Below are 18211 nucleotides of genomic sequence, written 5' to 3' on the forward strand. Positions count from 1 at the left end.
TATTATAAGTCAAAAATGACAATGGCACTAATAACTTAAAAAAAAAAAAAAAAAAAAAAAAAAAAAAAAAAAAGTATATATCCGTGGTACGAAGTTTTGATCTTACAAAAACTGTAATACTTTCCAATCTAATACAGTCTTTAAAAATATTTTCATGATGTACGTAGTAAAAGACTGGGTATTATTTTTTTTCTACATTTGAATATTAATTAATAGTAGATGCAAATGGTTCAACTACTAATGATCGAATGATACAATGCCTAGAGGACAGTCATACGAGCTTCATCATAAAAAGACTTGAAAAGTATATGGATGAAGTTTCACAAACGGACAGTAAGAGTTTGTGTTTCGCTATGGAATCTTATTGTTTTGATAGAGCGATTATATGAGTCATAATACGAGCACTAGATTCATCGAATATCAGATATTTCAGATTTGCTGCCAAAAATTTTAATTAGTTGATCTTCGTAATCTTCTATATTGCGCTTCATGAGTTCCATACACGGGCCTAGTAGACGCTCGAATGCTTCAACGTCCAAGACTGAAAATAGATAGTTGTTTTCTTTTTATTGCAAATTCTTTTCTTTTTCGTTTTGTTTTAACTAAGCTACTGTTTTCCAATTCCAATATATAAAATCGTCGATAATCTTGTGCAGTTTATAAAATGATTTTTCATTTCTAAATAATCTAATAACTAATTTCTAACTAAATAAATAATTCTAAATATCTAAATTGAATTTATCACTATAACTGAATCAAAAAAATAAAAAAATGTTCTAGTGCGATTATAGCAATAAATACAATTTCATTAGTAAATATATCTAAAATCAGTATACAATCACAAAATCAATGTAAAAAATAGTGAATATAATTAATTGGAAAATGCAACTTACAAGCTAATTTTACAACTCCAACAGCATATGCAGAAGCCGCTCGAGGCTTATGTGTAACAAGTGCCAGCTCACCCAAATAACCACCAGCTGGTATACGATTTACCTAAGCAACACAATTGTCTCTATTACTGAAATACATATTGTGAAAATTATAAATAATTGTTATTCAAAACTCAAGCTTACTTCAACTTCTCTCTCATTTTCACCAAGGATGGTAATTCTGACTAAACCTTGTTCAACAAAATACATGCCATCAGCTATATCACCCTGCTTAATAATTTGATCTCCATCACAGAAGTGCTTAGGAACAAGGGCATCAGCTAAATTCATTCGCTCGTAAGTCTAAAGAAACGATAATGAAAAATTGTATATATAAATAAAAAGATGAATTTACAAGATTATAATACGTATAATTAAATATCAATTTAGTAAAAAAAATAATTACTATAATTGTGTGATCTTAATAAATTTATGGAATTTCAAAAAATTCATTTAGCTTATGTCAATATTTTGTACAAAAGGTTATATTTTTCTTATATAATATAAAACAAATAATTATTTTCTAATCAAGCATATTATTGACAACCTTTACATTATTAAAATTTTCTCGTTTATTAAAGGCTACTGCTAATTTTTTGTATTATAAAATTTATTGTAAAATTTTATCATACACATTTAAAGCAATTTAATTTTTGAACTATTATTTGTATAACTATGTAATATAAAATTTATTAAATGCAGAATTAATTAATTTACTATTAACAGCTAAAAAGCTTCAAAGAAAAAATAATTTTAAACTACATCAAACAACGTGACTAAATATTAATTTTTTTAAACGTTAAGTTACCCATGTATAATTTGTTTTTTATGCATAAATTATCCTCGCTGAAATTGAAAACATAAAAAAAGTATTAAAATATATCGAAAAAATACTAAACATTATTTCAGAACTGCATATATACTAGTGATAACAAATAAAGCAAGAGTTATTTTTAAAATACATTTTAGTAATATTTTGCTATTCTGCGACCTGTAAAATGCGTTTTCTTGCCGTTATTTCTGGCTGATCCTATTTAGCCAATATTACAAGTCAATTTATTTAACAAAAACAAACATTACCTCAAGCGACTTGAGCATTGGGACCTTGTTAATGAGATCCTCGTACATTTTGCGTTTCTTGTAAGCAGACTTTAAGAGTATGCGCCGAAATGTTTGTCTACCCATGGCCCATAATGTACCAGGACTGATAGCCTTAACAGTAGCAGCCCTGGGTACATTATATAAAAGCGCCAACTCGCCAAAAGCACCGCTGTTGTCGTAAGTATGAATCATCACGTCTTTGACGTACACCTCGTATTTACCTCTGCGATAACAAAATAACAGAATTGCATAATTTCGTTCTTGTTTTAACGTAATTCATTATAATTTACATGCTTCGGATACGACGTCGTTACCCAGATAACACTTTTTTCTTTATTTATTTCTTTTTTCATTTAATATTAAAATTTTAGGCATTTAATGTGTGCCTTATAACACTAATACACCCTATTATAAAAAATATATATATATATATATATATATAAATATATATATTATTACGTTTTGTAATTACGTCATTCTGGAAATGTCATTTTATTAAAACAGACATCAAACAGAAATCTCTTGCATGATACCACCATAAAAAGTTTATTACGGAAGATACGTACTTCTCAATGACGTAAAAATTATCTCCGTCGTCACCTTGCCGTATAATAAATTCTCCAGCTTGAACAGTCTTCTCGAACATTGCATCTAGCACACCCGCCATTTGTTCCTGAAAATCAAGAGCAGTTTTTAATTAGTAGTACAAACAGATATTCTAAAAGTGACACTCTTTTTCTTTCGTTGCTTATTTTTATTCGAGCTCACCTTATCTAGGGAACGGAAAAGGAAAATACTTCGAACGCTCTCACTGAGCCGTTGTCGTTGCTCATCGCTCTTTGGCTGGACAACCTAAACGTAAAATGAATTATTGTTATGATTAAACACAATAGACGATAAAATTTTCTCGTGCCCTTGTTGCTTTTTTCGGGCAAATGTGAAAACTTTTGTTAAAAAATTTACTACGATCGTATTATTATTAATAATATATCTATTATTATTCTAAGTTGAATAACGAGCCGTTAAACAGTTTATATGAGGAATTATTTAGCTTTTAAAATGCTAAATACTTTATTACGTTAAATTCAACAGAATATTACTTTAATTAAGTAAAAATTATATTAGAGGTAATATACAAACTTTGGTTATTTTTGAAAAAATCCGGTATTTAATTACCAATAAAAATATTTTACAAATGTAATTTTTCGCATAAAATATAACTAAAATTGAAAATATCGCTGTTAAAACAATGTAATGATAGAAACATATCTAATCTACTTGCCCTTACGTGATAAATGGAATAAATGACTATCGTTAACTAGCTTGTTTTTAATGCAAAATCAACAATGTAAGGAAGGAAAATTTTGTAAACAGAAACTCTACGTAACAGTTATATAATCACTTATAATTAAACAAATGATACGTATATAAATTTATAAATATTTGCATATTAATAAATGTCTGAAAGATATTTAATGATAAATTTAGTATTAATCCAAACAAAACAATTAAAATTTTTCATACAATATATAACCGAACAATTCAGTGTTCAAAAGAATAAAATTTAGTGATATTCGTGTATCGTATCAATAAACATACTGGCAGATACGAGTATCGCTAAAGTATTTTTACCACTTCCTTCTAACTTTGTGCATAGACACCGTACATGCCTCTCTAGCTGTAATATTTTCTTTTATGTTCTATCCCGTTATATACATATATATATATATATATATATATAAAACATATTACCAGAATATTTCACACCTAAGTTATTGAGCACGTGCTTTGACGTCATAAAGGTGAATTACAAGCGTCGCCAGGCAAAGCAAAGAGCCTCTTTTTACAAGCTCACACACGAGCAGTGTGTGACACTCACGTACACATTGACAGAACCAAGTATGGTGCCTACACTTTGTTACTCACACTTTGAGAAATAGCTATGCCTATAAAACTGATACGGGATGAGATGGAAGAAAAGCGAAGAAAGAAGAGGAAAATAAGTCTACGTAAACATGAGGGAAAAAAAGAAAAAATGTAATAAATTCTGTACGATACTCTTTTTCAAAATTCGATTAATAACAATATAAATAATTAAGAGAAGGATAAGAAAACGTAATGAAATCTTTTTTAGCAAATTAGATAGTTGATGATTATACTCGTCTTCTATTTTTCTATTTTTTCTATTTTTCTATATACTGACGTACCTTTCCATCTTTTTATCATGTGCGAATTGAAGTGAGACGGAAAGAAGCCGAGAGAAAATTTGTATTGTGCATATATCGATCAGTTGGTGTAATTGAAATTTGTGAATGCTGCAGAAGAGCAAGAGAAAGAGAGAAAGAGATAGAGTGAGAATGTTGAGTAAACATGGCGCTGAAATTATCGAGCGTAGCATATACGAAAGAGAAAGGGAGGTGAACTAAATGGCTTGTGACGTAATAAAGAACTACTAATGAAATAGGAAGAAAATCAAAATAAAGAAAATAGTAAAGGGCTTCTTTTACACTGTACGTAATGTCCGGAAAATAAGATTTATCAGTTTTCTTATCATTAAATTACCAATGTTAAATTGTGGCTACGTTTTACTTACTATATTTCATTGTAACTTAAAAAAAAGAATTTTTTAAGATTTTATTTTAAATAATTATAGCTAAAAAGCACAAAAAAACTCTTTTCAAGAAACGAATTCTTCTCTCTTTTATATTCATATAATTATATTTCAGGTTTTTCGTAAATTCTTTCAAGACTAAATGGCACCCACTCATATATATTACAAAAATTATTGATGTATATTGAAAATATACAAACATTTCATGTTTGGACTGAGACACATTTATATTCCAAAATTATTATGATAAAAACACGGACGTAAAAATATTGATACGAAATATAAAATCTACAGAAATCATGCCATTTTTCTTTTATCGCTAAAAATGAAAATTTATACCTTGAATAGATTAATGTGATAATTCATATTTATAAAACATTCATACTGAATTATTTTCTTCAGAATAATTTCTTAATAATAGAAAGACTCAAATAGATAAAGATATAGATTTTCGCACAAATAATACAAATATTAATTTATTACCTATGCAATAGTATGATCTCAAGAATATAAAATAATGTACTAGCTATCCCTAAGAAAGATTTATATTAATTAAGGCAAATAATTATATAAACAAGATTGTATAATTTCTACTAATTTTAAATCCAATATTCTGGCTTTTACTAGTTAGTATATTGGCAAAAGTTTGTCAATAAATATAATATACTCCGTGGAGATGAGATGAGTAATTTAAACATTTTGATAAATTACAATCATTTTATGTATTTTAAAAAACACTATAATTAAAATAAAAATTCAATTAATAAATGTATTTATACTAATATAAATACAAAATTCTTTTTTATCTATAATAACCCCAAACGTATGATGAATTATTACACTTTCTAAGAGTTTTAATATACAAAAGTACATAAGTTAACCTTTCCCAAGAAATGTAACTACGATGTCTTTTTACAGTACATACCTTGACACTGTTAACCTAATTTGTAGTTTGAGTATAGACTTGTTTAAAAAAGGATAGCGACTATAATTATTACAACGTTACATTCTTAAAAATATTAAACATTATTCAAAATTTATCGGAGATTAAAGCAACCGAAAATTTTGAATAGTGTTAAATATCGATATCAATAACTAATCATTTAAAATGGTTTAAGCATTTTGTAATTCATAATTTACAATACATGATCTCTAAATTCTTTGTATTGATTATTATTATTTCAAAATTCTATTGAATTTTAGTGATATTATTGAATCTATACACTTTGAACTAATGAATCTATGGAATTAATAATTCACAACATCTATTATAGAAAATTATCGTTACAATATTATGAAAAAATTCAAAATTAAAGTGAATAAATAGTTAAATCATTCAAAGTAATTTTATATATAACAATTTTACAAACAAATAAAATTGAAATAGAAAATAGCTTGTATGAAAGAAACTATAACATTTATTTCTAAGATTTCTTTATTTTATTATAAAATTGTATATATAGTTGTACTTTACTTATAAAAAGAATTTTCGTCGATGGAATATAATTTTATGTTCATATAAAGAATAATAATAAACTAGGAAAATGTTATGTATTTAAATAATTTAAAGATTCTTAAATAGAATGTTTCATTATTATTAATCAGTTTTTTTGTCCATCATAAATCATATTTCTAGGTAACACTATATTTCATAATATAAAATTATTTATTTTTATACACTTTTCATATTTTAAAATATTATTATTATTATTATTATTATTATTATTATTATGAAATATTGTCTAAAGTATTAATTTCTTCAGATATAACATTCATTTTTAAAACAAATAGAAGATTATTCTGAATTTAATTTTCAATAAAAAATTGTTTAATGTTAATTTTGAAAATTTTCGAACGTCATTTTAAAAATTTTTAAATATGCATAATTTGTATTTTTAATGAAATTATTGCTCAAGTTTTTAAATAATATTTCAAAGTAAATATATCATTATTTAAAAAATCATAAAATTTTCTATGAATTATATCTTCAGAATATTATATTATTATTGTATTCATTTTTAAATATACTTTTTTCTAACACAAAATTTTTTAAATACTATTTTTGTTATTACTTCACCTTTCATAATTATCTAAATATAAATATATAACTTTTATATTTTGGTATTATTTTAGACAAAGTCTCTTTAATATAATTTTATTTCTTCGATTAATTAATATAGAAATTACGTATTAAAAAACATTAATTATTTTATTTTTTTAACATAATTAATACTACAGAAATTTTTAAACAAACTTAGAGAAAAGTATTATTAATTGTATACTGAAAGCAACTAATTTTTATGTTTATTATAACGTTCCAGACCGCAATCGTATAATCTAGTTAGCACGTTCATACTATACAATTTGGTAAATCCAGGAACCTAAATATGTTTATAACAACACCGTTTTATTAAAGTGGATTATTAATATTTTCGTCTTAAAATAGTATGTTTAAAAAAATGATTACACAAAACAACAATTTTCATATTGTTTATACGAAAATGAGTTTTTCATTTAATAACGAAACATAAATATATACATTTCGAATTAAAACAATTATATTATTCAGTTGTTTTCAAATTTTCGTTTTACGCTAAAATAAAATGCAATTTTGTACATATCGTATTTTTTCTAATATGAATTAAATTCTAAATTAAAAGAAGCATAATAACTTAAGAAGCTTAATAACTTGAGAAAATTTTATTACGCCATAACTAAAGAAATTATAAAAATTGTCTATAGTATTGTATTCAACTGTATTATAACTGTAGTTTAATATTCGACGCCGAAGTAGTGACATTGATGCAGCACCTTCTATTGCTATATAATACATTGTAAAACGACGACATTTGTACTTTGTCGATTATGCAAAATGCATCTATTACGTTTCTCACTGAGTGCAAATAGCTTTGTGAGAACTATATTATTATATAACTTTATTACTTTAAATATTACACAATATGTCATTCATTTATTTAATTCGTTAAGAACTGCGTACTTCTTAGAATAAAGAAATTAGGAATAATGTACAAACAATTATAAATTATGTTCATAAACCAAACAAAAATATAGGTAAAACACTTACATAAAACACAACAAACAACGTATAATGAACAAGAGTCAAAAAAATATTATAAAAAAATCTTTGAAAACACTAAGTGAAATACAATGTTTAAAAACCCGTATAAAAGCAATACTGATTCATTAAATGATTCAGGTAACATATTTTTTATTTCTGTTATCAAAATAAAGTTTTAATATTATTAAAAATTACATAGTATAATATTATCAGAAATTCATTGAATTAGAAATAAGTTCTTAGTTAATAAATTATATCACAACATTAACAATCATGTTCTATATAACTTACACGTATAATAGATTTTCGCTTTTGCCTTTGCTTTATGCACAAGTGTAAAAACCATGATATTTTTCATGTAATTACAATAAATATAAATAGTATGAGTAAGAGCTAGACAGGCTTACAGTATATGTATATGTTTTGTAATTAATCAATATATTTACAATGAATAAATCGATCTCAGATTCAGACCAAACATGACTTTACATATATATTTAATGAATAATATTAAAAAATAACTCTGCATTTATTTTTAATTAATTATTATGAATCAATCAAAAGCATTTGTACAGTCAATTTTGCAATCTTAACATAAAGTTTATGTAATTAAATATAATTATATATATAAATAATTGTATGGCTGTATACACATTAGCCATTTTATTTTCTCAAGCTAATACATTTAAATAAAAATTTAAAAATTAACATTGAAATTAATTTGATTTTTTATTTTTCAATATTATTTTTATTTTATTTTATCGAAATTTTTTTTATAAAAATTATACAAGCCAATAAATTCAAGTTATAATAATAGTAGAAAAAATAACTGCCGTACATTACAGAGCTATTTAATATAAAGTTATATTTGTTTTTTTTTTTTATAATTTTTTTACAAACAATTATATTGTTATTTTAATTATTATTAAAAATTCGAAAAATCTATTACTTTTCAAATCAGTTATTTAAAATCATCCAAATTTTCAAACAATTTTAAATCGATGCTCACCTATGCTGTAGTTATTTAGTTAAAATATAAGTCTTTTTATAAAATGATTGCTTTAAAGTATTTATAAACATCATACTTATCAATTTTAAATAGATTATAATAATATTTAAATATGAAATATATTTACATAAGTTAATAAATTGTATATTGATAGTGACAAAGCTTTTAACGTTAACTTATTATAAACCGTAAAACAATATAAAAAAATGCGTTTAACGGTGTCATATTCAATTCAATTATTTAAAAAAAATTTTAACTAAAAATTCGTGTTTATATTTAATCAATGTTTTTTTTTAATGTAATTTATTGTTATTCCAAAAGTTCACATAATTTTTAAATCTTCAAAGTATCCTAGTTTATTAAGGATTAATAAATAAATTTATTTATTAATTTATAATTTATAATTTATCGATACTTCTGAGTGGAATAATAATTAATTACAATATTTTTATTTTATTTATGCACAATATACTTATAATATCATTATAAATACTGCATTAGAATATTTGGTATTGGTAATTGAGTTATTTAAATTTATATTGCGTGTCCAACCATTTGCTTAATATAAATATCGACTGAAATATTCACAATGATATTTAAATGAACTATAGATAAATTTTCTAATTGTTATTTCTTGGCACGAAGAATATAAAACGAATTTAGAATATTGTTGAAATCTTCACTAACTTAATTTAATATTATTTAAGCATTTGTGTTTATATTCTTAATTTTTAAATATTGCCTTTAGTTCCTTAATTTTTAAGTTTTCGTAAAGTATCTAATTTGGTTTTCCATTTTGTTTTAATATACTTTTTAAATTTTGTATATATATGATACCATACATAAATTTATAATGAGAAAATATTAAAATATTCGTTTCTTTTCTTAATTTGCAATGAATATATTATATTTTTATTTACATACTCTGCAAAAACTGAATGATCTTTTTAGACAGTTAATTTGAATCTGCGTTTATCATATTGGTAATAACTACAATATTATTAGAAATATACATATTATAGTTTCATGGAGAATATATTAAATAACTGTTGCATTTATTTTTCCGTATTTTCATACAATCTCTTATTGTATAAGTATATGACGTTTCGTGCTCTTATTGATCCATCAAATATTTATTTGTAAAATATTTTCTGAAAAGTATATTATGTCTTATGCAGTTTTGAAATAGATTAGAAACTAACGGTAAATATTGTAGTTGTGTCTAATAAAATAAGATCAATTTTTTTGTCGATTGCCTTAAAATAATTACTTATCGTTTTATTTATTAGTAAAAAGAAATTTAGCATTTAAACTTGGATCGTGCATTTTTGACAAAAAATTTTTTTTTTTAAATTACGCACCTCATTTTATTAATATAGTTGATTACCTCATTATTAATATAGTTATTCTTAGAATATATAAAACTAATTTTAATGAATACATATAAGTACGTTTTTATTTTATTTATAATTTATTAAAATTATACCAATCATACAACAATTTGATTTATTAGAAATACTATATATTTGAACTATATATTTTTTAAATTATGGATTGTTATTACACAAATATACGTATATATTAAATATATGTTATATGAACATATTTGAAATGATTTGAATAATTTTTTAATTTCCACATATCACAGTATTGTAAAAATTTCATCACGTTACACTGCAATATCGCGTTCATATTTAAACCAATTTTTATTTGAGTATTTTTTCATAAGTTTTTTAGTCCTTTATTCTATTCACTCATATTATGAAATTAACTTGCATTCCAATCAAATTCACTGTCACTTTCTCTATAAATAATAAATAAGAATGAATATTTTCTAATATTAATTAATATTTATATTTACAATTAATATTTTTTGTAATTTTTTGAATATAATTATAATGTAAATTTTTATAATAAAAAATTTATAAAAAAAATGTATACATATAATAATACACAATAATATATAATCATGAATTAATCAAATATATTATGAAATCTGTTAATAGTTAAGAAGTAATATTTAATAAGGAACTTAAATTAATTTAAGAATTCAATGTTTATATTCATTGTTAATTACAATCATATTCTTATAAATTTCATTTTGAATAAATAAAGATATAAGATTTTTACTGTAAATAATAGTTTTTATTTTCAATATATAGAAATATTTTTGTTTTCTTTATAATTATCCTAAAAATAAATATTTTATGCACTCCAAATATAATTAATTTTAACGCAATAATTTATAACTGCATAAAATAAAAATAGTTGATCACAATGAAACTTTATAATTCATGTTATTTGCTAAACACGTAGAATTTAAAAAACACAGTGCAACAACGATCACTCTGCAAGACAATGTATTGTTATTAAGAAAATATCGAATCTTTATTAAAAGATTTTATTATATGTGTGTGTATATTTGCGCGCGCGCGCGTGTGCGTGTGCGTGTGTGCATGTGTGTTATCCTACACGAGTACATCCTGTTCAATGTTTCTCGCAATATCTCGTTCTTCATCATACCATTGCTACTTGCCAACAAGTAGAGCCAGAGAGGCGAAGAGACAATTCGAAAAAAAGAATAGAAAGACGTGCTTAAATCGAGAAGCAATCTCACGTGACTGCGCCCGTGATCAAAAAGCATACATTTATTCTTATTTTCGGAATATTCAAATCCGAACTCTTAATCTCAATCTCAATAAGGAGTTTAATACAAGTACGTCTATAATTACTTGTTGTACTGTTATATAGAATAATATTTAATTAATAACTATGTACCTAATTATGAATGCAATAGCTATATTAAAATAATGCAAAATACCTTCTTTTACGTCACTAGATCAGGCATTAGAAAAATTGAATAACAGGGAAGAAACAACAAGAACTAAAGAGATGCACAACAATGATCTGTTGTGATGTTAAACAATGATGTTCTACATAATAATGAAGCGTCGTCTCTTGTTAAATCGTTTTTTTAAGAATGACAAAAGAAAAGAGGAAAAAAATAGGGAAGACAACGTTGCGGTATTACTAAGCATTTATGTCCTTGAAGGTGGAATAGTATATTTGAAGGTGTGGTAATAATTTCGATGAACTCGGATATTATTATCCTAAATTGTAATCAGCTAATATATCGAAGATAAAGATGTCACTCTTTTCCTTCTTTTTAATAACTTTTTCAATTGCTACAAATAATAAATTAAGAGAAACTTTAATGTCGCAAATAAAAGTAATTTCAAATTAGAATGAAGCAAAATTTGTTATATTAAAGTTGCTTACAATAGGGGAAAATGCCAAATTCAAAGTCTTAAACAACTATTCAATCAAATAGATTATATAGAGAATGTTTTAATACATCAATTTGTAATTCATTAATTAAAATAAAATATTAGACAACTGCGACATAACATCAGATATTAGAAACTAACATAAATTAATGTCTTATCTTTGTCTTACATTGGAAAATTCATGCCATAAAATCGCATTATGTGACATTTATATTTGAAGATTTTTCTTTTTAAATTATAGAAATGCTTAAAAACGAAATATTTAAAGCTTATAAATTATAATTATGATGTTAAAGTTTTGTCTTATATCTTTAATTTTTATATAACTTTCATTTCCTGTTTCGATCAAATGTTAAATTTTCGTTTCAACGTCGTTAAGTTAATAATTTTATTTTAAAATGAAATAGTACTGACAATAAATAGGTATATAGTATTTTATTTTAAAAATATATAAAATTAAAAAATACTTTGTTTAATCTACCTTAATTCCTTCATCTTCTTCATCCTCTTCTGGATTATAAGTCTCTGTGAAAACGCTCTTTCTCCTGGAGGCGAACTTACAAATTGGAGGTTCTATAACAAATTTATTAATTATTAATTTATAAATGCCACATTCTTACGTTTCAATTATTACTAATTGAGCTAATTGATGTTTTCCCAGATAGTTAATATTCAAAACATTCATTTTTAATTTTCAAACTTTTCAAAAAATATAAGACCTTGTATAAAATATTGTTTTTTACCTCTATACTTTCGAAATAATATATAAATATTTAATCAATCGAAGATAAAAAGCGCTAATATTCAATTTTAATTAAAAATTATACACTTATCACAGTATGTTATTACGTTTGATATTCAATGAATTCAAAATTAATTAATGAACTACAGCAACGTATATATTGTACTGTGTATGCATATATTATATTTTGGTAATTTTGTATACTAAAATATAAATATAATACGAGAAACACATTGTACATTAAATTGATATTGATTTTTAAAAAACAAAACAGAAATTTAAAATAATATAAATAGAGAAGTAAGCTACTACAATATTAACAAAACTTACATGTAATACATAATTTTATTATCAATTTCGTATTTATCAAAGATTAAAATGCATACAAAAACGCATAATAATAATTATTATTATTTTAATGATTAATAAGTCAAATTACAATATCCATTTCAATAATATCTGTATAATTAATAAAGGAAAATAATATGTAAAAGATAAACTAACATTTTGTATTTGGTAAATTAATATTGTCGATATTTATTATGCAAATAAATATAATTCCATTTCTAATTTATAATTCAATGTTCTTAGATTTTAAGAATCATAATTTTGAAAATAATGTTGAAATATAGATAACAATAACGATAAATATCTTTAAATATTATAAACATTAATTAAAAATAAATTTACCTGTATTACGATAGAACAATCTATTGAAATAAATAAAAATATATTTTCCAAAAAATATATATATAATAATACATTTTAGTATGGTACGTGTTATACCAAATTTTCTCTTACTCCCTATTTATTTACTTGCTTATATTCGCATACGTGTGTGCACGTATATATATATATGCAATACTTTTCTGAAGCATTACAATGATACGAGCATTACACTCATTTTGAAAAATAAATAGAAAAATCAGTAAATATTATTTTCATTATTATTAATATTTCGAATTATAAAATTATAAAATACATAATGATTAATAGCAAAATTAATTATTAGATAACATATACAAAACCACTATATTATCGCAATAAAATAAAGAATAATTGCTAAAGCAAACTAAATATTGAATAAAAGATTAACTTTTTATAACTATCAATTACAATATTATTTAGGAAATCTAAAAGTATATAATTTGAATTAATTAATGCCAATTTCGTATTTTCTGTCGTTATCATTAAAATACAAGTGATGTACTTTAAAAAAAAAGAAGGAAATTGTAGAATGATTTCCAGTTCTATTGTTAAAGCCATCAGACAATATTATCTGATGGATTAAGACTATTGTGATCTTTTACTACATACGGATGTGCATATTTATACACTTGATGGACAGGTAAATTACTCATAGCTAATTCAGTTCGATAATTCAAACTCTGAATAATCATTAATATAATGTAGTTTTGTATCTAAACAACACAATAATAAACAAATTTGCTTCTAATAATTCTAATATATACTAATATCTTCTAATAAAAAAAATAGTTAAAAGAAACTGGTAATCAATTTGAGTTTTTGTAGAAATTTATATTTATCTATATCATATTGCAAATATTAATTAAATTAAATGAAAGCAAAATTTTTTCAAAACAAAATATAGATATAATAAATTAGAATAAATTCAAATTAATAACATTTATCAAAAAAACTTTCTGCATTTAATTAAATATCAATTTATAATAATATTTATAATATAAATAGTAATATAAACCATTTATAAATATACTCCAAATTAACAATTATAAAAATATTTAAATTTTTATTACAGCTATCTCTAATTCTGGAAAGAAAAAAAAATTAATTTTCAAATATTTACTTCTTGCAATAATTACTTTAAAACAATTAACAAATACTACTCTTATCAAAAAAGAAGAGTACTGAAAATATTTTTTATTATCAAATGTATCAGGAATAGCATTCCAGGGTTAATAATAGAAATCAATACCTTGATTGAACATCATGACATAGTAATCAACTGTTTTTTCAACTGCAAAATTAAATAATAAAATCATCATTTAAAAAATCTAATTAAAATAAGCTTTATTATTAAAATGCATGCCTGCAGATAAAATATATTATAAAATTATAAATTAGTAATTTCATAATTTATTTCCAAGATTAAAATAAGAAAAATATACAAATATAATAATGTCTTGTCATAACATGCTTACCCTATTAATATACCTTACTATGTAAACAAGTAATAAAAAATCAGTATAAGTTGAAAAATACATAACTTATTTCAAACATTACAATACAACAAAAGAACCTGTTTAATTTATAATTTTTTAATTGAAATAATTAGAAGAAATTTATTTGAATATTAAGGGAATTAAAAAATTTTAGCTATCAAAAATGACTATATCATAGAAAGAAAAATATATTCAAAATTACTTTTACATTATTGCAATAAAAATTATAGTCCCATTGTTTTTGAAAATCTTTTAAATTGAAATGAATTCTATAATACAGTAAAATTACAAAGTAAGCTTACATAATTATATCTAGTCTAAAGCAGTAAGAAAAACTTCATTTTCAATTTTTAAATATTATCCGTTAAAATTTTGATATCATCAATGTAAATCTATAATAACTTGAAATCTGTTAAACTAATTTATATACTTATTTTTTGTATTCAATGGTATAATTAATATTTTACTTCTACAAAATATAATTCAAAAGCAAAATATTCCAATAGTTAAAATTGTTTTAGTTAAGTTTGATTCCAGTGGTATAATTTTAGGTTAATTTAATTCTATTAGAATATTTTACTTTATATTTATTGAACTTGATTTAACTTTATCTCTTGAGTAAATCTTGAGTGTGCAAAAAAATAAAATTAATAAAATCAACCTGGACAAGTATACTAAAAATTGAGTAATTATTTTAATATAAAATATTATTTTTTATAAAATAAGCTACAACAATAAATAGTTAAATAATGGTTTGCTATTGATTTCATGTGTATAAAATAAATGGTATATACTTTTAAACTAGTTATATAACTTACTTAATTTACTATTAACGTATAAATCTTAAAGGTATACTAATAAGAATAACTGCTATAGTATTGTGAGAATTTAAATTACAAGGCAATAGAAATTTTAATTTATTGGTATATTTTTATATTGGTGGACTTACTACAGAGCTTTCTTTTTACTTTTATAAATCTCTAATTCTTATATAGATTATACAAATTTATTTTTCATTTATTAAAAATTATATATTTAGAATACAATTACAACAAAATGATGGAATTAGTTTTAAATTCAAAATTAAGTAAAAATAATACTTTATATAAATATATTGCATTAAAATGCCATGGCCGTCTAAGACAAAACGATTGATTACTCATTATCTAAGATCGTGCTTCAATTACGATGTGCAATCAAATTTAAAATTAATGTTACTTATAGGATATCCTTTGTAAAAAGAAAATTTTTAAATTACCTTCTTCGACAGATTCATCTGGCGTTGAAGTACACGTTTGTCCGCTTGACTGAATTATTTGATTTTGTCGATTCTCCTTAAGGCGTGTAAAGAAATCTACAGCATAATCAATGATATCTCCTGGTTGTTCAAGAAGGTAACTAACAGTGAATTCTAAAAGAATGTCTCTTAATTCATCTGGTGCTGTAATTCTACTAGAATTCCGTTGACAACTCATTGTTGAAGAAATTGTCCCTCACTGTACACAATAAGAAAACACGGATAAGATTTACACTAAAATATTGTTTTAATTTCACTGGCTACAATAAGTTTATCAGATTTTGTTAAACAACTATGCTCTCACATAATTGCACTCACAAGAATATAAATTACTGAAAAATTTAATTAAACTGACTCGAAAACTCTCTGATATTGAGTGTCCTTTAATAAAGTGAACAATGAGATATTCACCATAGAAATAATGCACAAGACTCATGAAACGCAAGAAATTTGAACGCCGTTAAAATTAATTTGCGAATTTGTAATCGAGAATGTAGGTCCAATTACAATATATAAAATTAATCAACAACGAATTTTTGTTAAAACACAATATTTTTACAACAGCACGGCAGAATTAATGAAGGCATTGAGCGCCGTTATTTTAAAAATAATTACTGATTTAACAAAAAGCAGCGCGACAGCCTCGCAAACTAAACTTCCAGAGACAAATTAATCCAAGGAAAAGCGGCGATTCTCTGTAAAATTGCAGTATCAGCAAATGCGACAATGTCGTGTCTTCCGAAATATCCACAAATCGATCAAAATATTAAACTCTCCACACCAGGCAATCGCACATACGACGGAAAAACCATGCGATTACGCACAGGCGCACGCACGCACGCACACACGCACCCGACTGCTCGCACAGTCCGTCCCAAAGTGTGCTTTTTTTTTCTTTTCCCCTAGCAAAATCGTGCAGCGCAATATTCAATGTACGTAGCGCGTGCAGCAGAGCACTTCCTTACACGGCGTTTTTTCTCTCGACTCGACTGCTTAAGCGTCTATGACACGAAAGAGAGACAGAACTACATGCGAGAGTAAACCGAGAGCGAGCGAACGACGAGGAAAATAGATGTGCATGGACTGTAGTAGCGGCCAACAGCGGACGATATATAATCCAGCCCCTTCCTAGGCGCCGCTCTACGTGTTTGCGCGATAGGCTCGCAAATGTGACTACATGTGCGCGCGCGCGCGTGCGGCCGCGCGAGCGTCGCGCGTGCGTGCATGAAATTAGCCCCAGCGACAAGTATGTAGCACTGTAAGGCCGTACACATTAAGGAATGCGGAGGTTTGCCGAGGAGCCCCGAATTAAGTAGTTCCGATGACTCCAAGGGCTAATCAGAAAATTGTAACTTCAAACTCGCCCGACCTCTGAAGATGGCGACTATCCGACACGTTCCCTACTACAAAGCACGATACGCAACGCAGCCCTTCCCCCTCCATAGTTCCTCTATCACCGATACACGCACGTGCGTTATTCCTCTCTATCTCTCTCTGTACATATGTAAATCCAAAGTTGCACGCAAACACATACACTTGTATATATATATATATATATATATATATATATATATACGCATATGTATAAATGCATGTAAACGTGCGTGCATTAACGTGGCTCGTGGTGAGAGAATTCTATTTCCGTCTTGCTCGCTCCCTCCCGCAGCCTTTTTCGCTCTTACGCGCTGCACGACACACGCAACAAGCGCGCAAACGCAACCTCGTCATCGGGGATTCGATACGTGCTTTGATAAGGTTATGAAGAAGACCGGAACACGAGATGGCGACGCTGAAAAAAGGCAACATGTTTTATCATGATTTTTATTCATTTTGTTTCGTTCGCTCATTCGAATGCGCTTTCACGGACTGGCGGCGAGATTTTGTGAAAAGCTTTAGAACAATCACGTTCTACTTTCGAGGTCTTGCAGTTTACATTTTGTGACGTTCGG

At 24.9% G+C, this 18211-nt stretch overlaps 1 protein-coding gene across 3 annotated transcripts; it reads right to left on the reverse strand.

The window, feature by feature from the left end:
- Window positions 1-234: 234 nt before the first annotated feature.
- Pka-R2 (cAMP-dependent protein kinase type II regulatory subunit) lies at window positions 235-17656 on the reverse strand. 3 transcript variants are annotated; one of them, XM_011505943.1, is made up of 9 exons: window positions 17533-17656; window positions 16224-16461; window positions 12501-12592; window positions 2802-2885; window positions 2600-2706; window positions 2013-2256; window positions 1077-1235; window positions 894-996; window positions 235-541 (listed from the first exon to the last, which is right to left on the reverse strand). In XM_011505943.1, exons 2-9 carry the CDS (start codon window positions 16438-16440, stop codon window positions 411-413), a joined length of 1137 nt encoding a protein of 378 aa, XP_011504245.1. In that variant the 5' UTR covers window positions 16441-16461; window positions 17533-17656; the 3' UTR covers window positions 235-410. The 3 variants fall into 3 exon arrangements, with proteins under 3 accessions (XP_011504245.1, XP_011504246.1, XP_011504244.1); XM_011505944.1 differs by lacking the exon at window positions 17533-17656 and adding an exon at window positions 16674-17099; XM_011505942.1 differs by lacking the exon at window positions 17533-17656 and having other exon boundaries at window positions 16224-16663.
- Window positions 17657-18211: the final 555 nt, after the last annotated feature.

The sequence above is a fragment of the Ceratosolen solmsi genome, unplaced genomic scaffold (genome assembly GCF_000503995.2).
Source record: "Ceratosolen solmsi marchali unplaced genomic scaffold, CerSol_1.0 scaffold7, whole genome shotgun sequence".
In the NCBI taxonomy this organism is placed as follows: domain Eukaryota; kingdom Metazoa; phylum Arthropoda; class Insecta; order Hymenoptera; family Agaonidae; genus Ceratosolen; species Ceratosolen solmsi.

Excerpts from the sequence above, each read along its gene's own strand:
- Pka-R2 (XM_011505943.1), bottom strand. The coding sequence starts at position 16,440 with ATGAGTTGTCAACGGAATTCTAGTAGAATTACAGCACCAGATGAATTA. Across the intron at positions 2,886-12,500 it reads AAGAAGATGAAGGAATTAAG|GTTGTCCAGCCAAAGAGCGA; the intron begins GTAGATTAAACA and ends TTTTACGTTTAG. Across the intron at positions 2,707-2,801 it reads TTTTCCGTTCCCTAGATAAG|GAACAAATGGCGGGTGTGCT; the intron begins GTGAGCTCGAAT and ends CTTGATTTTCAG.